Source organism: Rhinoraja longicauda, chromosome 2 (assembly GCF_053455715.1).
Source record: "Rhinoraja longicauda isolate Sanriku21f chromosome 2, sRhiLon1.1, whole genome shotgun sequence".
Taxonomy (NCBI): domain Eukaryota; kingdom Metazoa; phylum Chordata; class Chondrichthyes; order Rajiformes; family Arhynchobatidae; genus Rhinoraja; species Rhinoraja longicauda.
The window spans coordinates 51,430,584-51,455,906 of record NC_135954.1 but is presented as its reverse complement, the minus strand read 5'-3'; the positions used below and the strand labels follow the sequence as shown (position 1 = coordinate 51,455,906).

General features: G+C 43.6%; 1 protein-coding gene across 3 annotated transcripts; it reads right to left on the bottom strand.

The window, feature by feature from the left end:
• Positions 1–4,483: 4,483 nt before the first annotated feature.
• LOC144604551 (leukocyte elastase inhibitor-like) lies at positions 4,484–25,041 on the bottom strand. 3 transcript variants are annotated; one of them, XM_078419116.1, is made up of 8 exons: positions 24,999–25,041; positions 16,118–16,190; positions 15,049–15,227; positions 13,258–13,395; positions 10,684–10,801; positions 9,580–9,722; positions 7,620–7,775; positions 4,484–5,919 (listed from the first exon to the last, which is right to left on the bottom strand). In XM_078419116.1, the coding sequence occupies exons 2-8, from the start codon at positions 16,173–16,175 to the stop codon at positions 5,512–5,514; spliced, it is 1,200 nt and encodes a 399-aa protein (XP_078275242.1). In that variant the 5' UTR covers positions 16,176–16,190; positions 24,999–25,041; the 3' UTR covers positions 4,484–5,511. The 3 variants fall into 3 exon arrangements, with proteins under 3 accessions (XP_078275242.1, XP_078275250.1, XP_078275232.1); XM_078419124.1 differs by lacking the exon at positions 24,999–25,041 and adding an exon at positions 24,893–24,967; XM_078419106.1 differs by lacking the exon at positions 24,999–25,041 and adding an exon at positions 24,810–24,875.
• Between the last annotated feature and the right edge of the window lie 282 nt (positions 25,042–25,323).

Genomic DNA, 25,323 nt, shown 5'->3' with positions numbered 1-25,323 from the left:
GCTGGAGCAATTAGGCTTGTATACACTGGAATATAGAAGGATGAGGGGGGATCTTATTGAAACATATAAGATAGTTAGGGGGTTGGACACGTTAGAGGCAGGAAACATGTTCCCAATGTTGGGGGAGTCCAGAACAAGGGGCCACAGTTTAAGAATAAGGGGTAGGCCATTTAGAACGGAGATGAGGAAGAACTTTTTCAGTCAGAGAGTGGTGAAGGCGTGGAATTCTCTGCCTCAGAAGGCAGTGGAGGCCAGTTCGTTGGATGCTTTCAAGAGAGAGCTCGATAGAGCTCTTAAGGGTAGCGGAGTGAGGGGGTATGGGGAGAAGGCAGGAACGGGGTACTGATTGAGAGTGATCAGCCATGATCGCATTGAATGGCGGTGCTGGCTCGAAGGGCTGAATTATCTATTGTCTATTAATGGATATTTTTAAGATGGAGATAGAGAGATTCTTGATTAGTATGGATGTCAGGGGCTATGGGGAGAAGGCAGGAGAATAGGGTTGAGGGGGAGAGATAGATCAGCCATGATTGAATGGTGGAGTAGACTTGATGGGCCAAATGGCCTAATTCTGCTCCTATCACTTATGAATTGTTTAAAGGCCAGCTGATTAAGGTGCAGGATCAGTATGTTCCAGTGAGGAGGGTGGGTAAGGATAAGGATGGCAAGGTAAAGGAACAGGAGGTTTTAATTTGGTCAGGGAAAAAGGAAATATCAGGTTTAAGAATGTGGCATCAGGCAGGGCTTACGGGGAATATAAAGCAAGTAGGAAAGAACAACTCAAGGTGATTAGAATCTGGGCCATGAAATGTCACTGGCGAGTTAAGATAAGGAAAATCCTAAGGCGTTTCATACGATCTGTTAAAAACAAAAGGGTCCCAGGAAGAAGCTCGGAATGCTCAAAGACAAAGGAGGGTATCTATGGTTGGAGGCGGAGGATGTAGGTGAGGTACTTTGCATTTATATTTACCAAGGAGAAGGTCTTGAAGGACAGCAAGATTGAAGTTAAGAAATATGCTTATGCAGTTTGAGATCAAAAAGGAGGTGGCGCTGAGGCTCTTGAAGAATATTATGGTGGATAAGTCCCCAGGGCCTGATGGGATCTATCCCAGGTTATTGAGGGAGGCAAGAGAGGAGATTTGTTGGGTCTTGATGAGGATCTTTGTTTCTTCTCTAGCCAGAGGCAATGTCCCAAAGGACTGGAGATTGGCCCGTGTTGTTCCTTGGATTAAGAAGGGAAGTAGAGAGGATCCAGGGAATTATAGGATAGTCAGCATCATGTCAGTGGTCGGAAAACTATTGGGAAGAATTCTTTGAGAAGGTAATTACTCCCATTTAGAAGACAATGGGCTAATTAGATATATCTAGCATTGCATGCTGTACGGCAGGTCGTGTCTTACTAATTTGATTAAGGTTTTCGAGGAGGTGACAAAGGACTGCGGTAGAACAAAGATATTCTGGCTGGAGGCCTGTGAGCATTGGAGTTCCACAGGAATCTGTGTTGGAAACTCTGCTGTTTTATCATCATATATATATATATTACACACACATATGTACACATATATACATATATATACACATATATATATATATATATATATAAATAAACTTGGGCACAAATGCAGATGCATTGGGCAGAGAAATGGCAGATGGAGTAAGTGAACAATGGATCCAAGCTAGAGTGAGGTATAGCAAATTGGGAAAATGAATGTGAGGGGACGTGCAGATCTTGCAGTTCAAGTTCATTGAAGGTGGTAGCACAAGTTGATAGGGAGGTAATGAGGTTTTATGGTATGCTTGCCTTCATTGCTTGGGGCATTGAGTGTAAGAGCTAGAAAAGCCATTATGCAGCTCTGTAGGCCTTCTTAAGCCATATTTGGAATATTACATGCAGTTCTGGTCGCCCCATTACAGGAAGGATGTGGAAGCTTGGGAAAGGGTGCAGAGGAGGTTTGCCCGAATGCTGTCTGGATTAGAGGGTTTCCGCGACAAGGAGTTGTTGTACAATGTCCACAATGCTTGTGCCATACACAATACCAAGATCAACTCTTAACTCCTCTATATAATCCATAGCTTCCCTGCATATCCATGTGCCCATTCAAATGCCATTATCATATTTGCCTCCCACCGCAACTCTCTGTCTTCTATCAGTTAGCCAGTTCTGAATTTATAGTCACCGTAGCCAGTTCTGACCTAAATTATCTCCCCCAAACCCCACAGATATGATGTAGAACATGTTGCAGGGTGGAGAGGTGAATGGGGCTGATGAGATTGTTCTGTTTGTAGTTGGCGTGTGCACAACAACGTCCTCCTGTGTTGCAGAGGCATCCCTCAGTGTGATGAGCAATCATATTATTCTCAAAACGCGCCAGCAGCCTCTAAACACACCGCTTTCTTTTGACGCAAAGTGTTGTAGTAACTTCGCGTGTCAGGCACCATCTCTAAAGAACGTGGATAGTTTAGTTTAGTGATACAGCGTGGAAACAGGCCCTTTGGCCCACTGGGTCTACACCAACCAGCGATCCCTCCACATTAAACACAAGTCGACACACGCTCGGGACAATTTACACTTATATCAAGTTAACGAACCCAAGCCAATTAACTTTCAAAAATGGACTTTGGGAGTAAGCTGAAGGAAGATCTTGGGGAAATCCATGCAGTCATGGGGAGAACGTACAAACTCCATAGTCGGGATCGAACCTGGGTCTCTGACGCTATAAATGCTGCAAGGCAGCAGCTCTACTGCTGCACCGCTGTGCTGCCCAAGCGATAGATGACGTTTTGGGTCAAGACCCTTTTTCAGACTGATTGTGGTGGGGGTGGGGGAAAGAGAAAGCTGGAAGAGAGGAGAGGCAGAACAAAGCCTGACGAGTGATAGTGGATACAGGTGAGGGGAGGGGTGGTGTTGATAGGCAGATGGTTGGATAAAGGCCAGAGATGAAGAGACAAAAGTATGAGATGAAAGAGGTGTGAAATGTGAGGCTTGAAGACAGGTGGATGGGGAGGGGTGAAGGGTAGAAGTGGGTATGAGTCCAGGTAGCACACAGTGGGGGAAGGAAGACGGTTTTTGGAGTTTCGTCAGCCTGCAGTAAAAGGTCAGGTTTGCAAATGGGCTTTCTGTAGAATGACCACAGGTTTGAAATCTGGCAGATTTAATACTCACAGTAGAGATGAGAAAGGAATCCTCAAACATGGACAAAATGGAGAGGTGGTTATTTGTTGTGACACTAAGCCTCTGGGCTGGAATGTGAAAGCACTTACCCTACGTTGTCTGGCTTCCAAACCATTGCCCTTCCTAAATGAACCTCATCCTCTACATTGGTTTTTCCCGAAGCAGCTCACCTCAAACTAAGAGCATAAATCTGCACCATCACAGCGGAGGCCGCTACATGTTAAGGAAGTTAGGGAGTTTATTTTTAAACCTTGAGGGGAAATTAATCATACAGATATGTACCAAGCAATTACATTTTAAAAGTATAAGCCGAGAGTCTAAAATGTTTGTGCAAGGTACAGTGAAAAGCTTTTGTTGCACCAAATGTTGAATTTCCAAGAAGACAGACTAGTGATAACGTTGTCAAGGCTTCGGAAAATCTGTATTTACCATTAATAATTGGTTGTCATATATCTGATTATTTTTGTTTAAGAAGTTTCAAGAAAAGGAAGGAAGTCATGAGTGGAGATGGGCAGATGCAATGAAGGGCACAGGAGAGTCAAAAAAGGGGCTGGAGCAATTTGTAAAATTGAATCCAGATGTGGAAGGAACTTGTAGTCAATCTAAAGTGAATGCTATAAAGATGATAAATTACTGTTGTGTGGCTTTTTGTGTTACATGGGCATGCTATAGATAACTTACAGTAATACGTATACACCTCTGAAAAAAATCCTGGCGCCACCTATCCAAGATGTGGCCAAAATGTTAATTTGATCCCATCTTTAGCAGCTGCCTAAAATAAATTAATTGTGGATGTTGTTAAACATAAGCATTAGTACTTGGCTCTCTGCTTCTAAAATGTATCTTCAGGTCATCAAGTTTGATGAAGTTTGGAAGCAGTTTGCATGTGTTCCCCTGTAGGTTTAGCTTCTGCGGCCATATTGACTTTCTCTGTACCCGATCTCTTGTTTCCTTGGGCTCTGGTTTGAATTCCAATTTTACATGAACTTTCCCTATTCTCAATGCCACTCTACTTTCTGCTGAAGTTCTCTACAAAAGATGAATCATATAGGTATCCAATTCCCAAGCCACATTCTTATTCCGATGTAATGTTCATTGGCATTCCATCTCTCCTTCTCTTCCACAAAACTTTGGAAAGGCATATTACTGGTATTGTAAAGTAGTTCTTACATATCCAAGTTCCTCATTAATTTTTTTGTTGTCTTAAGTTAGTGGTATTACGCCTTCTCTCTATTGTGATACGAAAGCCACTTGGTTGAAAAGCCAACCAATGCATTCACCTGGTTTGAAAGAAGCTTACAACATCCACAGTGAATAAACAAATTGCTCTGAACTTTTATTTTTGTAACAAACACACCATAAAGGTGGCTGAAAGCATTGTGTTCATAATTGTTGGAAAGGCAAATATAACAAACTTGAGAACAATTACTTCAGTATCAAGCTAAAGTAGGTAATTGTAGGAAATGAAAAAAACAGCTTCTAACAGATTTATCAAAAGCTTTGGCATTAAAGTTGTCTCCTGGGCTAAATCCTCTACTCTCAATGCCCACTCCTGTAATGTATTTATTGAATTCATGTTACTACACTTCACATGCTCTACATTAATGATTTTATTTTAACTTGGAAACAAAGTGTCCCAAAACCAGCCAGATAGATAAGAGAACAAAAGATCAACTTGGAAGACCACTTAAGATTAACAGGATGAGGGAAATGGATCTAAACTGGTTCAAAAATCAGATTGAAATCAACAAGTGTTATTTACCAGTTTAAATTCTGAGGCAAAACCCTTCAGATGCACAAATGATAATTTCAACAAGACAGCGAAATGGTTTAATGGGGGTAGGGGAGAGGCCTGTGTCTCCAAGTGGACAAATTAACATGTTTTGGCAAGAGTACTGATAAACGAGGTGGGATGGTGATCAAAGTTCTACAGCCCATTGTCTACTTCTATCGCACTTTAGTGGTAACAAATTTGTAACTTTCATGGCCTTGACTAATGGATTACAAATTTTTAGCATGAGACAAACTCCTCAAGAGGGCCCCTCTTTTCAATAGGCCCCTCATTTTACAAAATGACTTGATATCATCTAATTTCTATTCCCTCACCAGTTAAGAGTACAATGATAACATTATAATGAATGCTAATACGATAAAAATCAATGCGTAAATTTGACTAAATTCTACCCCACTTCTCAACCACCATGAACATTTTGAGTTCCAAGTAAATCCTTGGAAATCATTCAGATTATAAAAAAGTTCCAATGACCAATCTATCAAACTTACAATTGTAGATATTGACAAAATTGTTATGAAATTAATTGACTGACAAGGCATTGCATTTAAGGAGAGGTTAGCCTTCCATAAAATAAAATGCTCTGTGTCTTTGCGTGGCGGATGAAAAACAGGAATGGATGATCAGCCCTAAATTCTTCTGGGGATATCATTGCAGATGTCAGAACCATGGTGACTGCTGTTGCAGCTGCTGCTTCAGTGCCTTCCTCATTAACTTCAACAAAGGACTGATGAATTACTTTTGACACTGACAAATTTTTTCCAGCACTCATTCCTGAGAAGTTGGCTTTGCTGCCATCGAAAGCATCCACCATCCCCAAATTGGGGAGGATTGTTGAAAGATCATATTTCTCCTGCAGCTTGAATTTGGGTAGAGTGACTTGAACAGATGTTGTGTTCATGTTCTTTGGGTTGGTCCAATTTCTCAGACGATTAAGAGTGAAACTTCTCTGAAGCTAAACATAAGAAAAAGCAGAACATTAAATAATCCAGCCATCAAACTTTCTTCAGAAAAAGTAAATCAAGGTAATATCAAATGATACAAAATCAAGATATTCTGTGTCTCTGTTATCACTGACCTGAGACTTCAAGATATATTTAACTCAAAGTACTACCACAAAGCAACTGAAAAAGCAGAAAAAAAATCTAAAAATTAATGGGCATTAATAAACTGAATGCTGCAGTTTACGTCCAATTAGTTCCCTGACGCTGTACGGATAACTTGCTTGTCTATATATCACCACCAGATGGCGCAACCATGAGCTTTGGAAAATGATCCTGGCCAGGTGACTGGTGTTGCAGTGGAAAAATAATCTGAGGACAGTGACCACAGCGACATAAATTTTAAGATTATTTTGAATAGGGACAGGTCTGGATGTTGGGGCAACGTACTTAATTGAAGCAAGGCAGATTACAATGTCAACAGGCAGGAGCTAAATAGGTCGATTGAGAGCAGTGGTTGTTGGCAAGTCCTCTGATAACATGAGGGTGTTGTTGAAAGACCAGCTGATGAAAGTGCAAGATCAGCATGTTCCAGTAAGGCGGAGGGATAAGGATAGCAAGGTAAAGGGAACAGTGGATGGCCAAGGAGATTATAGACTTGGTCAGGAAGAAAAAGGAAGTGCATGTTAGATTTAAGAAGGGGCTTATGCAGAATATAAAATGAGTAGGAAACAACTCAAGCAGGTGATTAGGAAGCTGTAGACTTGGACCACAAGGTCACTCTGTACCTCAATCTTGACATTGACTATATTTAGGCATATTAGAGAGGCATCATGTTCAGCAAAGACTTTGTGGTCCAAAGAATCTTTTCTTGTAATGTACACTTCTCTATTCTATATCTACAGGTCGTATGAATACATTAACATAATTTATATGCATCAAAAACTGAATGACATATCTGAGAAGAAGCCAATATCTTTCAAAGGCATATGTTGAGTTTATATCCTAAAGTATAAATTTTGTAATTCAGTACTTCACTGCAAAATTGCACATAACTGGAAAGAGTGCGGATTAATGAGGATGTTGCCAGGACTCAACGGCCTGCGATATAGGGAGACATTGGGTAGGGCAGGACTTTTTCTTTGGTGCACAGGAGGCTGAGGGGTGATATTAGAGAGGTGTAAGAGATCATGAGGGGAATACATCAGGTGAATGTACAGAGTCTTTTATCCAGGGTAGGGGAATGCAAACCAGGAGGACATATGTCCAAGGTGAGAGGGGCAAGATTTAATACGAACCCGAGGATCAACTATTTCACTCAGAGAGTAAGGGTTTATTGAATGGGCTGTCTTGTGAGGTTGTCAAGTCAGATACTACAATATCACAGCATTTAAAAGACTTTTTGACAAGTACAAGGATAGGAAAGGTTTAGGGAGGTATATGGGCTGAACACAGGCAAATTTGAGTATCTTTCATGGGGCACCTTGGTTGGCATCGATGAGCTGTATGACTCTAAAGTCCAATTTCCAGGCAGAAACTCTTTACCTGTCTGATGGCAGAAGGGAATATATATTCTCAAATAACTCAGCTGAGAATTTAATAACATTAAATCATTGAAGACAATTGTGTGAATTTATTTTTAGAAGAATGTTGAATTCATTTTTTTTGAACAGCTACCTTGAAACAATAGTTCACGTTATAACATCCCACTTACAGTTTCAAGTCCATTGTCGTCATCTGGCAGTAAGATGATCATACTGAGTTCATCCTGAACATACGGGAGCTCAATGATCTTGAACGCAAATTCACGATTGTGAAAGTAAGGAAAACCTCCAGTTTGCTGCATCATTTCCAAATCTTTATTTAAATTCTACAAATAGAATTAGACACTATTAGCAAATTTGTGGAGCACCAGTAGCCAGGTAAACAAGTAATACAGAACGCACTTTCTCCGCACACATATCAGGAACCCGTGTGCCTTCTGCTCGTGTGTACAAATGAACGGGCTCTCCTGACAGGAGTTGCAGAATTGCTGATGATCTATGTTTGAAATCTCCATGTTAAACGCAGTGAAAGGGCAGGAATCTGGGAAACCTGGCCAACAATCCTGGGCCAAGGTACATCTAGAGTAACCACTCCATTCACTTGAATAGAGAAAAGATCAGGGAGATCAAACATTACATAACTTACAGTTCTTAATTTGTTGAACTGTTTATTTTTATTTCAATGTAAATATTGACATTTGGTTCCTTTAAGATACATTTTGAATGTTTCAGAATGTCAGGGATGTTTAGAAACATTGTTTTACAGGCTTTAGCCAAATGTCAACATTTCCAGCATTTTGTAAGAATGAATTTTATCCCTCAACAGCACCACCCATCCACAAAGTTGATGGAATTGGTACAGGGACCAAGATATTGCTATTCAAAAGTAGATTCGCTGAGGCAAGAATCTGGGAAACCTGCCCAACAATCAGTGTGAGCTGCGATGAGGATGCTATGAGGCTGCAGGGTGACTTGGATAGGTTGGGTGAGTGGACAGATGCATGGCAGATGCAGTATAATGTGGATAAATTTGAGGTTATCCACTTTGATGGCAAGAACAGGAAGGCAATTTGGGAAGTCAAAGCAGAGCATTGTGTTTACAGTGAATCAGGGTTCTTGGGAATGTTGCAGAGCAGGGGGTTCTAGGAGTGCAAGTACATAGTTCTTTGAAAGAGGCATTGCAGGTATATAGGATGGCCAAGAAATCTTTTGGCACATTGGCCATCGTCAGTCAGGGTACTGAGTATAGAAATTGGGATGTTAGGTTACAGTTGTACAAGTTGGTGAGGCCATATTTGGAGTATTGTGTTCAAGTATGGTCGCTCTAATACAAAAATGATATTAAGGTGGAGAGAGTGCAGAGAAGATTTAAGAGGATGTTGCCAGGGCTTGAGCGACAGGGAGAGTTTGAGCACGGTAGGATTTTATTCCTTTGGAGTGCAGAAGGACGAGGTGAAGAAATAGGGTAAATGCATAGAGTAAGGGAATTAAGAACCAGAGAACATGGGTTTAAGATGAGAGGGAAAAGATTTAATAGGAACCCGAGGGGCAACATTTTTCCACACAGTAGGAATAATTCCAAAGGGCAGAAATTTATACCGTGTATTTCGCAGGAGAGTGCCTGTAAGTGCCATTTGTATTTGTTCCAGCTGTTTAGCATATTATATTATTTGGTATCGTGCTGTATTACTTTTGGACACTAGGGGGTTGTTGTGAGATGAATACATATATGGGCATAATGGACTGGAAGGAGCCCGAACCAAATGCTAGATCTGGAAATGCAGAGATGGGAGGGGCAGGCACAGAGGAGCTTGGTGAGATATAGTTCTTACCAGACCTGAGACAAGAATTGAAAAGCTTAGACAGATACAGATCTATTTGTATTACCTTCAATAAACGACTAATTAAACTGAAAATACGTTTGGAAATCTCTTCGTTGGTTTGCGTCAAGATCGATCACTTCACTCTGTGAAGTGGTGGCAAGCGGAGAGGACTTTATTGGGGAGGACTTGAAGTTGCCATTACAGTGCCATTCTGTTGCATTTTCAAGTCTGCCTTGATGATATAGTGAATCAAGCAATTGATATTATTATTCATAATAATTGATAATTTTAACCCATCGTTCTTTACCTGGTTTAACTTGAATTTTCCAGTGAACGAATCTTTTTTCTTAAATGTATCTTTCCATTTTGCCTTAAAATAAATGGCATTCACAAGGACAAGCATTGTGTCAGAGCCAACAACACCTTTCACCAATAAATTTTGGATTTTTCCTGAAAACAAACAAAAGGCATGCATACATTTAGACCATGGATTAAATAAAAAATTAAATAGCCAATGAATGGCAACAACCACAATTTTTTTTTCGTAAATCAGAGGTTTAACAGATACACAAGAAATCTTTATGTTGTCAAAACAACACTTGACACTAAACTAGACACAACAAACTGAGTATAGAAGTTGCAAGGTCATGTTACTGTTGTGCAAGACATCAGTGAGGCCACATTTAGAGTATTGCGCTCAGTTTTGCGCATCATGTTATAGGAAAGATGTTGTCATGATGGAGAGTGAAGAGAATATTTACAGTTGCCATGACTGGGCCTGAGCTCCAGGGAAAGGTTAAGCAGGCTAGGACTTTATTTCTTGGGAATGCTTGCGGACTTAAATTATAGGGAAATGTTTGGATAGGCTCAGCATAGAAGGCCGAGCGGTGACCTTATTCTGGTACCAGATAAAGTGAATGCTCACAGTATTTTTTTCCCAGGATAAAGGATTTTAAAACTAGAGAGCATAGGCTTAAGGCAGGAGAGATGCATGAGAGGTCTCAGGGACAATGTTTTCATTCCGAGGGTAGTCCATATCTGGAATGATTTGCCAAGGAATCTACAGAAATGAATACAATTTACAACTTTTAAAAGACATTTGGTCAGTTATATGGATAGGAAGGATTTGGAGGGTTATCGACCACATGCAGGCAAATAGGACAAGCCCAGTTTGTCAACTTGAACGTCAAGGACACGGTAGCCTGAAGAGCCTGTTTCTGTGCTCTAGAGCTCCATGACTCTACAACTCAAGGATATTTCAGAAGGGATGATTGACTAATCAGTATCGCACTTAAGGCTCTGATTAGTGTGCCTATCACTTTTGGGAAATATCCCTCATTCTGAAGGTTGAATACGTAGAGCTGAAAATTTTCTGTGTAAACCCTGGGAAGAATTGTTCAGCACTGCTCACCTGCAGTCTGTTCTTCAGTCCATGTGTTGATCTCTTGTCGAGCGTTCTCTGCTGCTTTAAGAAAATCAACAGCACCCAGGGCTGCCTGATAATGTTTCTGAGAAGCGGCAAGAAAATCCTGAAGGATTACATAGAACAGATGTTTTTAATATCAGTGGGAAGAGATTAAAATAATCAGATTGCTTTAAAAAATGATTACATTATTCATAATACTATTCCAAGACAAGGATAACTTGATAGCCACACTCAATTGACCTAATGTCCAGAATGAGAGACTGAATTACTGCAAAATAATCATGTTTAAATAACTTCCAGTTCCCGAATTAAAATTATCTGCTTAAATTTCTTGATTTCCTTACTATCTTTGATTCTTTAAATCTACTTAACAGTTGCATTGCATTCAGCTCATTTGCTGATAGAAAATCTATTAAAATGTTCTGTGTTAATTTCAAAATTTCTAAATTGGAATGATGTTAAAAAAAATATTCTGGGAAGGTCGTCTGAAGATAATTCTGAAATAAATAGACCTTATTTAAGTTTAGTATGAGATCTGCTAGGCAAGGCAACATTAATGAATTCTAGTACCCATTCCTCCTTCTCACAGAAAGTCAACTGCAAGCAAGTTAAAATCTGTCAGTTGAAATGCAATTTTATTGGACGTTCCCTTTGCAGACGATCCTTCGCTTCAGAGAAAAAACATTTAAGTTCAGCATGACTTCAAACTCATTCCCTCGAGAACACACAAGGAGTCCATCCCATTTAGCAGAGCAGAACCCATCTCAGGAAGACCACCAAATAAGTTTGCTATCCTTGTTGCAAGCTATACTCTGGCTTCCAACATGAAACCCGTGCTGAACTCTGATACACTGGATCTATCTCCCTCTCCAGTAGGGATATGTAATTAATGTTAAAGGATTAGATTGTTCCCACAAATATTCCAAGGTAGGCAAAGGTGATTATTGTATACGAGATCCATGGATATTAACAATGACATTTAATAACTCATCCTGATGTTTTGGTAACCATTAAAATTCTAATGTATAACATTCTTTCTGGTTTATTTTCAAAATTAGTCTATTTCTGAATTGTGCATCTATCCAAATATCAGTTAAATGTGATCTAAGATCAAACCTTTACAAATCAGGCAGTCTTTAGACATCTGACACATCAAAAAAAAATGCTGACAGTTTTGAGAATCAATACTGAAAACCAAATTCTCCAAACATACTGCTTCAATTTTTTTTAAACTTTGTTTATAGCTTGAAAACGTAAAGATTGTACTCCTGAAATGTACAACTTAGTTTAGTTTACTTTAGAGGGTTTAGAGATACAGCGTGGAAATCCAAATCCAAAAGCCTCTCGTATCCACCTCCATCACCATCCTGGACAAAGTATTCCAGGTTCCCATTACACTGTGTAAAAAAAAACGTATCCCACACAACTCCACTAAACTTTCTCCCTCACACCCTATAGTTATGCCCTCTGGTGTTGAACATTCCACCCTGGGAAATAGGTTCTGACTGTCTAACCTATCTATGCCTCTCATCATTTTATATACTTCTATTAAGTCTCCCATCTCCAGAGAAAGTCATCCAAGTCTATCCAACTTCACCCAAAAGCTGAGACTGCCTAATCCAGGCAGCATTCCGGTAAAGTGGCTGACTTTAGCTTGCAGAGTCTAAAACCTTTAAACTTTATTGATCAACTAGACCAAGTGGACCCGTTGGGCCCAAACCTCTCCTGCATTGGTGCAGCACCCTCTCTTCCCCCCTCCCGAGGAGATGGATTTAAACTTTAAAATGTGAATAACTTAAAAAATATAACCGATTTCAATGAAATTTCTTCCATTAGCACCAAAGGGTGAGTAAGGTGGGCCTAAAATTGTCGTGCTATCATGTACCGTTTTGGCTGTAGTTCAAGAGCAAACGAGTGTTTTAGTATATAGATATACCAAAGAAAAAACAGAGTAATTATACCTGCTACATTGGTAATACAGCAGTTAGTGCTGTTGCCTCACAGGTCTAATGACTTGTTCAAACAGTATTGGGTTCAGCTTGTGTGGAGGTTATACAGTCTTCTTGTGACCAGGTGGGTTTATCTCAAGTACCTAGGTTTCTTAAATGTCCCAAAAATGTGCTGGTAGGTTATTTGGCTACTGTAAGTTATCCTTTGATGTAGTTGAGTGGAAAAAAAAGAATCAAGGGTAAATAAAAGATATATGCAAGAGAATAAATTGAAGGAAAAGAATATAAGGAGAAGGAAATGGGATTGACAAGATCACTATGCTGGGCACTGGAATGAATCTAATGGGCTGAATGATCCTCATCTATGTTGAAAATAAGGATAAAACTGATAAAATCGTATTACAAGGAAGATATTCTTAGATGCAATGGGCTATTCAACAATTAGACTGTTTTGGGGTAGATACCATTCACCATTCTCAAGACACCTCAACATTGAACCAAGCAGGAACATTCCTTCCAAATCTTAAGAGGATCGAGCTTGTGTTAACCCAATCTTTTTGATCAGGTTAACAAACACAGATTGAGCAGCTTATCCAAACCAAAACCTAACTGCATTGAACTTGTAAGTCTTCTCCCCGAAGAGGCGATTGGCTAAGTTCAAGGAAAACTTTGCCTTCGGGCTGATTAACTCAGTTTGCAGTTTTTGAAATTCTGAGTGGACGTCTTTGACTTCATCAAAGCCAAGCATCTAAGAGAGATAAAGTTAACATTATCAAAAGAAGTGAAGTGTATTTCGGGTTCCAGTTCTAAACAGTGGGAACCTTATCAGTGCATTTCAGAATTGAACATAGTTAATTTATTGTTAAAAACAGCAATTTCACCATTATTACTTTTTCATTAGCTTTATGAGAATATGGACCACCAGACTCGAGTAGTTATTCAGCATGAAAACAGGCTATTCGGCCAAATTGTCCCTGCCAACCAAGTTGCACCATCTAAGCTAGTGCAATTTGCCACCACGTTTGACCCACTCGTAAACCTTTCCTATCCATAAATCTGGACGTGTCTTTTAAATCCTGTTGTAGCACCTGCCTCAACTACTTCCTCTAGCAGCTCATTTAATATACCAAGCACCCTCCAAGTAAAAAAACTTACCCCTCAGGTATCTTACTCCACTCACTTTAAACATACATCATTTGCTTTTGATTCTCCTATTCTGGGTTAAAGATGCTGTGCATTCACCCTATCTATTCTGCTCATGATTTTACATGCCTCCTGTGCTCCAAGGAGCTAAGTCCTGCCCTACTAAACTTCTCTATATAGCTCAGCCCCTCCCGCCCTGGCAACATCCTCGTAAATCTTCTTTGCACTCTTTCCAGCTTAATGGCATCTTTCCTCTAGCAGGGTAACTAAAACTGAACACAGTACTCCAACTGTGGCTTCACCAACGTCTTTTACAACTGTAGTGTAATTTGTGGGTTATTGGAACTGGCCAAAAGTGGAATTTGGGGCAGCATGGAATAGCATTGATTACACTGAATGGTGGGAAAGGCCTGAAGCGCCTATTGGCCTCCTCCTGCTTCTATTTTCTCATGCTTTTATTTGGTCTTGTGGACAACGAGGAAAATAAGAATTGTGGATAAAGTGTATTCTCATAAGCCACAATTGCCATGGGGATAAGCCATGGATGAGGTCACCCATCTACAGTTTATCCCATTGATAACTTTGGCCCATCCCTGTCAGACAGATTTCCTTTGTGCTGACACATTCCTGCCAGATTCTCTGCAATTTCAAACTAACTTCATTTCTCAATTTCCAAGTCTGAAAAAGGATCTTCAATCTGAAATATTTCCATAGATGCAGCCCGACATGCTGAATGTTTCCAGCATTTTCTCTATTTTATTTCATTAAATCAAAATGCAATCAGTTCTACTATAAAGCGATAGATGCATTCCTTAGAAACCTTGCGTTATAGAAACTATAACTTTATAAGGACAATACCACACTATAAAGACAATAGTGTCAATGGTGAAAATGGAGCTTGGGGATACAGAGGTTCAGACTCACAATAATAATGTTATTTTCACAAAAGCTTAAAAAAATTAATAGCTAAAAGTTTATTTTTTACTGCAATCTAAAAATACTAAAGACTGCATATTACATGGCTTAGTAGAATATAGTTGCAGTGTCAATAGAAGACTTATTCATGTCAATAGCCACCTGTGGTTAAAGTAGCTGATTACCACGAGGAATGGAAACATGCAAATAACAAACCATTCCAGCTCCAATCCAACAGACAAAACCCCGCTTCTCCCCATCCTAAATCGTTACATGACCAAACATGCTGCCGTTGTTCAAAAACAGGACACACCTTCTGAAGTTAGCATAAGGCCGCACCTACCTGAGCCATCTGAGTGGCTGTCTTCTCTTTAGCACCTAGGTACACCAAGGCCAGTGCAGCTGATATACTAAAGGGAGACACAAAGATGTTGCCATCTCTGTTATGTTCATCCAAGTGCTTGAACAAATCAAGAGCAAACTGTATATTTGCAGCAACCAGAGGATCCAAACGGATTAGATCTAGAACAGAAGAGGAAAACAATTCATTATGTATGGAGTTGGCCCATTTGTTCAACCCCTTCAAGAAAACACTTTTTTGACGTTCCATGTGTACGTTCCGAAACTGTGTTTGAATCTTTGACAGTGGCAAGAAGACGGTAGTATTAATTACTCTGCAGACACAGGAAAAATACTATTACTTCACAAAAATAGTGGGGGGGGGGGGGGGGGGGGGAGGAGAAAGGGTGACCATCTGTCCCTATCCCTATTTAGTCAGAACAACATTCCTTACAAAGATCCAATACTGGCTCTGCACTGAAAGACTGCAGGACAATGATTGTCCCTGACAGACATTTCCCTTAGGCAACAGTTTCAGAGGCCCTGGTCAACACTCCTCCCAATGGCCTCCTGGACATGTAGATACACACAGTGCCTCGCTTTGAACTCAAATTCCCAATAATCAAGCTTGATGACTCCACTGCACAGCTAACTCTTCCATGTGGTTTGGCCAGAGAAAGGAGCTCTGAGGAAATGTCACTGACCATGTTGTCAGTCAATAACACTGGGAAACTGGGGACCTCATGGTGGCAATGGTAATGGTGAGAATAGGTGAGTTTGCGGAGCAGCTGTGGGTGGCAGAGGCAAAAATGGAAACATCCTTCCAGAGCAGCTCATATCCACTGAGTAAGTGTCCTGCCTGCTTTGCTTGTGTGTTACAGTGGCACTGTGTAATCAGTGGGGACAGAAGCATTCTCCCAGTCCAATCTACAAGGACCTGTTCCTCCCTAGCAGCAAGTCCACTAATATGGTCCAATATGTGTGTACCTACAGCCAGTGTGCACAAAAAAAATGTTTTAAAGAAATAAACTTGCCAAAATTAATTTGGATAGTTATTACTTATTGGGACTTACCATCAGCTATTTGGTCAGTTGCTGATTGTTGACACTGACGTATCTGATGATTTGCCATGATAGATGGTTGACCCTGGGGAAGAACAGCAAAATAGTATTGGAGAAGTAGAATCACAGTAGAATAGATCTATACCGGCTCTATTCAGAGGAAACAGGCCGTTGGGCCCACCTTATCCCATTTCCTGCATTTGGCCCCAAAACTAGTAAACTCTTCTCACCAAATGCTTATACCTGTCCAGATGTCTCCTAAAAGTTGTAATTGCATCCATTTCCATCAGTTCACCTGGCAGCTCATTCCAGATACCGACTGCTCTGAGCAAAAAAGGTGATTTATCTACCTTAGGCTCTTGGGATTTATCTACCTTAATGACCTTCAAAATCTCCATACCTCCTCTTTGATAATGTGTATATGATCTAAGATACCACAACTATTATGTAAGAAAATATCTGCAGATGCTGGTACAAATCGAAGGTATTTATTCACAAAATGCTGGAGTAACTCAGCAGGTCAGGCAGCATCTCAGGAGAGAAGGAATGGGCGACGTTTCGGGTCGAGACCCTTCTTTATTCAATTCCTTAGTTTCCAGGAGAATGGGATTAGGAGGGAGAGATAGATCAAGAAGGCAGGAGAATGGGATTAGGAGGGAGAGATAGATCAGCCATAATTGACTGCCGAAGTAGACTTGAAGGGCCTAATGCTGCTCCTATCACTTATGATCTTATCAACAGCAAAAATAGATGAGAATTATTCCTTTAATACCTGCCCCTCCACTGATCTTTCAGCTGATCTTTCAGCTACCTGCACTACTTTGTTTCCTGAGAAAATGCAATGTTGCACCCTCTCTTGTACAGCCCTCTGCAGATCGACTAAGGAAGCTTTCTTGGAAACGTAGAACAGCACAACACAGGAATGAGCCTTCAGCCAACAATGTTTGCACCAAACATGATGCCATGTTAAACAGATCTAATCTGCCTGCACATGATCTATATCCCTCTATTCCTTGTACTTCCATGTGTCTAAAAGCCTAAAAAGACTATCATACCTGCCTCCACCACTACCCATCAGCAGATTCCAGGCCCTCAAACACTGTGCAAACATCTCCATTAAACTTTAACCCTCTCAGCGTATAGCTGTGCCCTCTAGTGTTACACATTTCCACCCTGTGAAAAAGGTTCTGACCATCTACCCGATCTATGCCTCTCATAATCTACGTATCACTAAATATCACCAACTATATAACTCTCTGTAAGTCTGAGATTTGTATATTTATTTGCCGCTGCCTTGTGATGTTACCGTATTTTTGTGCCCCCGTCACACGATAGCGTCACAATTTTAGGACCACCTTACCCACCTTTGTCCTGGGGACCCTTTCATCCAAGTTTCATTCAAATTAGTTATATATATATATCATAAACAGCAGAGGTCCCAGCCCAAATCCTGCAGAACTCCACTGGTCACAGACCTCTAGCCAGAATATCTTCCTTTCACCACAACTCTGTCTTCCATAAATAAATCCATACAACCAAGTCACTGTGAATCCTGTGCATCTTAATCTTCTGGATCAGCCTACCACGAGGGACTTTATCAAAAGCCTTTTAAAATCCATGTATACAACATCCACTGTCCTCCCTAATTAAAAGCCAATTCCCCACACCCTGCTCTCTTATCTGCGTGTTTCTTTCCTGTGTATCTGTTAGTCCTGTCAGTTAATCTTGAACTCTGACTTCAGGATTTGATGCCAACCTCTCAAGAGTCATACAGTATGGAAACCGGGTTTTTGGCCCAACTTGCCCATGCTGACCAAGGTGCCCCACCTAGTCTCACCTGCCCAGGTTTGAACCATATCCCTCTAAACCTTTCCCATCCATGTACGTGGATGCAGGAGCCCTTCAAGCCAGCACCACCATTCAATGTGATCATGGCTGATCATTCTCAATCAGTACCCCGTTCCTCCAACTAATTCCAATGTAGGAAGGAACTGAAGATGCTGGTTTACACCAAAGATAGCCACAAAAAATTGGAGCAACTCAGTGGGTCAGGTGGTATCTCTGGAGAAAAGGAATGGGTAACGTTTGAGTCAAGACCCTTCTTCAGATCTTTCTGCAGTCTAAATAAGGATCTCGACCCAAAACGTCACCTATTCCTTTTCTCCAAAGATGCTGCTGACCCGTTGAGTTACTCTGGCATTTTGTGTCCATCTTCAACTAGTTCCACAGATTGATTTTGTAAAGATGGACACAAAAAGCTGGAGTAACTCAGCGGCACAGGCAGCATCTCTGGAGGGAAGGAATGGGTGACGTTTCAGGTCGAGACCCTTTTCAGACTCGTGAGCATAATCTCACTTCTTCTGGCTAATTTTGTTTCCTCTAAACTAGCATTTAAAATTCTACTTGGTACCTTTACTCTAACTTGCATAAAGTCAAGAATTTCATAAAATCATTTATAAAATGCTTACATATAAAGTATTTTACAGAATATACCAGAAATTTAAAGAAATGTAAAGAATTTAAGAAAACCTTTAAAGAAAACCAAATCCTTTTTAAGTGCACCCATTGCTGTTGTGTGGGATATTTGTACTTAGTAAGCTCCCAGATGTAGCAATGAGATAACAACCCAGTGGGTGGCAGTGTTACAGTTGTTGCCAAAGATAATAATGTCCGCTCTATTTTTGGTTGTTGCCTCTGACAGTGCCAGAGACCCGGGTTCGATCCGACTGCGGATATTGACTGTACAGAGTTTGTACCTTCTCCCCGTGGCCGCATGGGTTTTCGCCGAGATCTTCATACAGGTTAATTGGCTTGGTATAAATTGTAAAATTGGCTTGGTATGAATGTGAAATAGTCCCTAGTGTGTGGAGGATAGTGTTAATGTGCGGGGACTCAGTGGCCCCAAGGGCCTGTTTCCACGCTGCATCTCTTAAACTAAAACTACAACTAAGATAATCTGATAATGTTGAGCAAATATCATATCATCATATTATGGCGAGTCCGAGACTTGTAGTTGTAGATGAAGTTTATTGCAACCGCAATACACGAATACAGAATCAAAACAACAAGTCGCAGGACAACCAATATAAACTTACTGTCTTCCTTGAAGACTCAGACGAACTAACTAAATCGGGCGCCAAACGCACCCATGACATCGCTGACCAATCAGCGATGTCCTTCCCTGGACCAATCCCCATGGTCGCGTTCCCACGTGACCTCGCTGGCCAATCCGAGGGTTCGACGACCTAGACCATTCTCCATGGTCGCTACATGACCCCCCCCAGAACCCGAGGTGCGGAACCTAGCTGGGAGCCTGATTTCGCGACCACAACGAGTACGGAGAGGGACAGCCTGAACCACAGGAGCCGGAGGTTCCGGACTTGGTGGAACAGCCGGAACGAGAGGTTCTGGAGGAACTACCGGCACGGGGGGCTCTGGAGGAACTGCCGAAACGGGAGGTCCTGAAGGAACTGTCAGAACGGGGGTTTCTGGACTGGGCGGAACTAACGGAGGTCGGCCTCTCCGAGGGGTTTGACCGACCAAAACTGGTTGATCCGGGTCCAAATGGGCAGGTTTGAGCCGGGACACCGAGACGAGTTCGCTCTTGCCGCCCATGTCTAAGGTGAAAGTAGCCGTTCCCTTACGTAACACCCGGAACGGCCCTTGATAGACCCTCTGCAACGGGGCGCGATGGGCATCCTTACGCAGAAAAACAAACTCACAGTCTTTCAGGGCAGCCGGTTCATGCACCATGGAACACCCATGGCGTGAAGTCGGCACTGGAGCCAGGGAGCCCACCCGTTCCCGGAGAGATGCTAACGCTGATGGGACCGAAGGGAGCAGGGCTGAAGGGTCCGAAAAAAGGTCTCCGGGTACTCGAAGTGTCGAGCCATATACTAGCTCTGCAGACGACGCACCGAGATCTGGCTTAGGAGCAGTCCGGATGCCCAAAAGAACCCAAGGGAGTTGGTCCACCCAGTCCGGGCCTTCAAGCCTTGCACTGAGGGACGCCTTAAGTTGGCGGTGGAACCTTTCTACGAGTCCATTTGCCTGGGGGTGATATGCAGTTGTGGGTTGTAACTTGGACCCGTACAGTTCCGCCAGCGCGGCCCAGAGGGACGAAGTGAACTGTGGCCCTCTGTCAGTGGTAATAACTGCCGGGACCCCAAAACGAGCTACCCAATGGAGGGCCAAAGTCCTAGCACAAGACGCTGACGAGATATCAAACAATGGGAAAGCCTCTGGCCACCGGGTGAACCGATCCACCACCGTGAGGTGGTGGGTGTAGCCCCGGAAGGAAGGCAAAGGTCCGACCAAATCCACGTGGATGTGAAAAAAACGAAAGGCCGGGACCTCGAAATCCTGTACGGGGGGCTGGACGTGGCGCTGGACTTTAGCGGTCTGACAGGGCACGCAGGAACGTGCCCACCCCGCTACCTGTTTTCTCAGGCCATGCCAGACAAACCTCGCTGCTACCAAGGCAGAGGTGGAGCGGATGGACGGGTGCGCCAACCCATGAATGGCATCGAAAACTCGGCGCTGAAGGGAAGGCGGCACTACCGGCCTGGGACGAGGAAGAGAAATATCGCACCAGACTTTCGTGCCCTCCGACCCACAAGCCACCTGGGCCAACTTTAATCCCGAAGTGGTGGACCGGTAAGCCGAAACGGTATCCGCCAGAAGCTGCGCCTCCGCGAGCTCCTGGGGATCCACCTCGCAGTCCACCGCCGAAATAGGGGGAAAAGCAGGTCTAGACAGGGCGTCAGCAACGGCATTAAGCTTACCCGCGATATGACGGACATCTGTTGTAAATTCGGAGATAGCAGTCAGGTGCCGCTGCTGGCGGGCCGACCATGGGTCAGACAATTTCAAAAACGCAAATGTTAATGGCTTGTGGTCCGTAAATGCCACAAATGGGCGGCCCTCGAGGAAATACCTAAAATGACGGACAGCTAAATAGAGAGCTAGAAGCTCTCGGTCAAATGCACTATATTTCAGCTCGGCCGAATTTAGTTGCCGGCTGAAAAAGGCTAAAGGCTGCCAATGGCCACCAACCTGCTGCTCCAGAACCCCACCCACCGCCACGTCAGAGGCGTCAACCGTCAGGGCCGTGGGGGCGGAGGGGCTCGGATGGACCAACATTGTGGCGTCTGCCAGGGCTGCCTTAGCTGCCGTAAAAGCCGACTCTGCGGCCGGGGACCACAACAACTCTACCGGGTTCCCTGCAAGGCATTGGAAAAGCGGGCGCAGGACTCGCGCCGCTGCCGGAACGAATCTATGGTAGAAATTAACCATACCGACGAACTCCTGCAGCCCTTTTACAGTGGTGGGCCTGGGAAAAGCCCGGATAGCTTCCACCTTCTCGGGTAAAGGGGCGGCACCGGCAGGAGTAATTCTGTGCCCTAGAAAATCAAGGGCAGGCAGGCCGAATTGACATTTGGAGGGTTGGATAATGAGCCCGTGGTCTTGGAGCCGCTGGAACACGGTCCTCAAATGGGCCTGGTGTTCCAGCACGGAGGGGCTGGCTACCAGGATGTCGTCTAGATAGATAAACAAAAAGGGTAAACCCCGGCCCACGCGGTCCATCAGTCGCTGGAAAGCCTGTGCCGCGTTCTTTAAACCGAAAGGCATACGCAACCATTCAAACAACCCGAACGGAGTTATAGTTGCAGTTTTTTGTATGTCCTCCGGTCGCACCGGAATCTGATGATATCCTCGCACCAAATCGATTTTGGAAAACACTACCGCACCTTCCAGCCCAGATGAAAAGTCCTGTAGGTGCGGTATGGGGTAGCGATCAGCCGTGGTGACAGCATTGAGACGCCGATAATCGCCACATGGCCTCCACCCCCCAGATGCCTTGGAGACCATGTGTAACGGCGAGGCCCACGGGCTGTCAGACTGACGGACAATTCCCATTTCCTCCATCTTCCTGAACTCCTCCTTTGCCACCACCAGTTTGTCTGGCGGCAGTCTCCTGGCCCGAGCGAAAACGGGAGGGCCTTCGGTGCGGATGTGATGGACCACACCGTGTTTAGCCGAAGGTGCGTCGAAACGTTGAACGAGCAGCTCTGGGAACTCGGCCAGAATCGCAGCATACGAGTCGGGGGCCGCGACGACGGCCTGGACAGTAGGGCTGAGCGAGGAGGCGATTGTCGGAGCGACGTGCTCGTCTTCGGCGGAAGGTCGGAGGTCGTTACCGCGGACATCAGGAACCAGTGAAAAAGCCCAGAGAAAATCTGCGCCCAGGATCGCTTGTTTGACGTCGGCTATGATGAATGGCCATTCGTACGTGCGGAGGCCTAAACCCAGGGACATTTTCCGTGTACCGAAAGTGCGAATTGGGCTGCCGTTCACCGCGATGAGGGTGGGACCTGTCTTACCCGATCTGGTTTCGAGGTCGGTCGGCGGCACTATGCTGACGATGGCTCCCGTGTCTACCAAAAATTCTGTGTCCGTGAATCGATCATGGACATAGAGGCGCCGGTTCTGGCCAATCGTAACTGTCCCTATGTACGATCGGCCGAGGCATTTCCCGCGAAGGTACAAGGCAAGCGGCAGTTGCGGGATTCGTTACCCCATCGTAGGTGATAATAGCACCAGCCGCGCTTGTGCGGATCTTTTTGGCGGGCTTTCGGAGAATTGGCGGGAGACGTGGCGCCATCTTGCCGTCGCTGTGGCGTGGTCACCGATGTCGAGACTTTGTTGATGGAATCCCCTGCCTTGTTTTTTCCCGCTATGAGCGCGTCCGCTTTCGCTGCATATGCTTCGGGGTCCTTAAAAGAACAATCCGTAAGCAGCAATCGGACATCCTCGGGGAGTTTTTCGCGGAATGCCTGCTCAAACATCGGGCAATCCGTATGCTCACCGGCTAGCACCATCATTTCGGCCATGAGGACGGAAGGCAGTTTGTCTCCAAGCTCCGGTAGGTGCAGAAGTTTTGCCGCACCACCATGCTTTTTTAACCCGAAGGTCCGCAGTAATACCTTCTTCATGGTTTCATACTTGTCTTCCGCAGGTGAATTTATTATGAACCGCATCACGCGCTTGGTTGTGTCCGGCGATAGCGCGCTGACGAGGTAGAAGTACTTCGTGGAATCATCCGACACCTTCTTTATATGGAATTGGGCCTCGGCGTGGATAAACCAAGCTTGTGGTGCGTACGTCCAAAATAACGGAAGATGAACGTCCGCCGCGCTTGACTCCGGTGTGCCCTGCTCAGTCATCGTCAACGAGGCGTCGGGTTTTTCTCAGTCGGTGATCGTCCAGATCACGTTCGGGGTCACCAATATGGCGAGTCCGAGACTTGTAGTTGTAGATGAAGTTTATTGCAACCGCAATACACGAATACAGAATCAAAACAACAAGTCGCAGGACAACCAATATAAACTTACTGTCTTCCTTGAAGACTCAGACGAACTAACTAAATCGGGCGCCAAACGCACCCATGACATCGCTGACCAATCAGCGATGTCCTTCCCTGGACCAATCCCCATGGTCGCGTTCCCACGTGACCTCGCTGGCCAATCCGAGGGTTCGACGACCTAGACCATTCTCCATGGTCGCTACAATATCATATATCTACAGCCGGAAACAGGCCTTTTCGGCCCTCCAAGTCCGTGCCGCCCAGTGATCCCCGTACATTAACACTATCCTACACCCACTAGGGACAATTTTTACATTTACCCAGCCAATTAACCTACATACCTGTACGTCTTTGGAGTGTGGGAGGAAACCGAAGATCTCGGAGAAAACCCACGCAGGTCACGGGGAGAACGTACAAACTCCTTACAGTGCAGCACCCGTAGTCAGGATCGATAAAGATAAATGATAAAGATTTGCCAGGAATCTGGGAATAATTTTACAGCTTTTATATTTTGAACCACTACTGTGGGATTTATTTCATCCAGACCGAAGACAGGGCCTCAATGCTTCATCCAAAAAAAAATCTCTTCCCGAGTCCAGGTATGAGCCATTAAGTCCTGCAGTCGAATGCCAGTCTACATTTCCCTGCTCTAAGTCCCCAGAAAGTGTCCCCGAACCTACCGAACAAGAACTGTCAGTGAAACATAATGAACCACGCCCAGCAGCAGGGACCTGTACACTGGTGAGAGACACAAACTCTCCGAGTAACTCTTTGGGTCAGGCAGCAACTCTGAAGAGAAAAAGGATAAGTGATGCTTCGGCAATGTGTGTCCATCTTTGGTTTAAACCAGTATCTGTAGTTCTTTGTTCCTCCTTGTGTACTGGTGTTGGCGTTGAATTCTTACTGTCAGGTGTAAAGAAAAACAGAGAAAGACTTTCCTTCAGGAGATTTCGCATTGGAGCGGACAATATGCGGAGGGAAGAACTATCCAGGCAGACCACACCATACACGATTACATCAGGGAGAGCAAAAAAAACTAAGAGCTGAATATTGTGTTCAAACTCAAGAGAAAGTGTAGATAAAACAATAGAGCTACAAGAAAAACTGAAAGATCAGGAATTATTTGCTGGCATAGAGTAGTTAGTTCAAGTGTCTGAGCTCTGTACTGCTGCCAAAAAACTCGTGCTAATTTGCTTTGGGCTGTGAATACATTCTCAAATGTTCCAAATACACGAACATATTTTTTATCGTTTCAATCAGGCCACCCGGTTACGTGGCGAGAAGATTAGATAAAACATTAATGAAACTTGATTCAGATACTCTGGAGATTGAACGGACCAACATGGTGCTAAAACCTCTGGAAGAAACAACACGTGTCTCAACAGTCATCGACCCCTCTGTAAAATACGGAATATTCCTACTAAAGCATCGAAGCCACGTCCCGCGATTCCTCGCTCAGCAGACACTGCTGCAGTTGCAATGGGCACTGAGGCGAAAACACAACCGCGGAGCTGCAAGAATACTCACCCTCAAGCGGCCGACAGCATCAGATGCAGTCTGCAACCGTTCACTCCCCTTTATAGAAAAAAGTCATCTGACCACTGTTGTACCACCTGATCATCTGGGGGAATACTGGAACGAAAAGCAGTATTTCTGAGGGCGTGTAATGTGAAATAAAAATTGTGAAATTCAGCACAATAGTCCTTTTATAATTTTATATGTCTCTACAAGATCCCCTTTCATCCTTTCTGAACTCTAGTAAATACAGGCCCAGTCTTTCCAATCTTTCCTCATATAACAGTCCCTCCATCCCACGGATTAACCTCGTGAACCTATGCTGCACTGCTTCAAT

What these genes read in the sequence shown, in the direction of transcription:
- LOC144604551 (XM_078419106.1), bottom strand. Translation starts at nt 24,860, where the DNA reads ATGACTGTTGAGACACGTGTTGTTTCTTCCAGAGGTTTTAGCACCATG. An exon ending in GAGGTTTTAGCACCATGTTG is followed by an intron (nt 16,191 to 24,809) that starts GTCCGTTCAATC and finishes GTTCTTCCCCAG; the next exon opens with GGTCAACCATCTATCATGGC. An exon ending in AGACTTACAAGTTCAATGCA is followed by an intron (nt 10,802 to 13,257) that starts GTTAGGTTTTGG and finishes GTAATCCTTCAG; the next exon opens with GATTTTCTTGCCGCTTCTCA.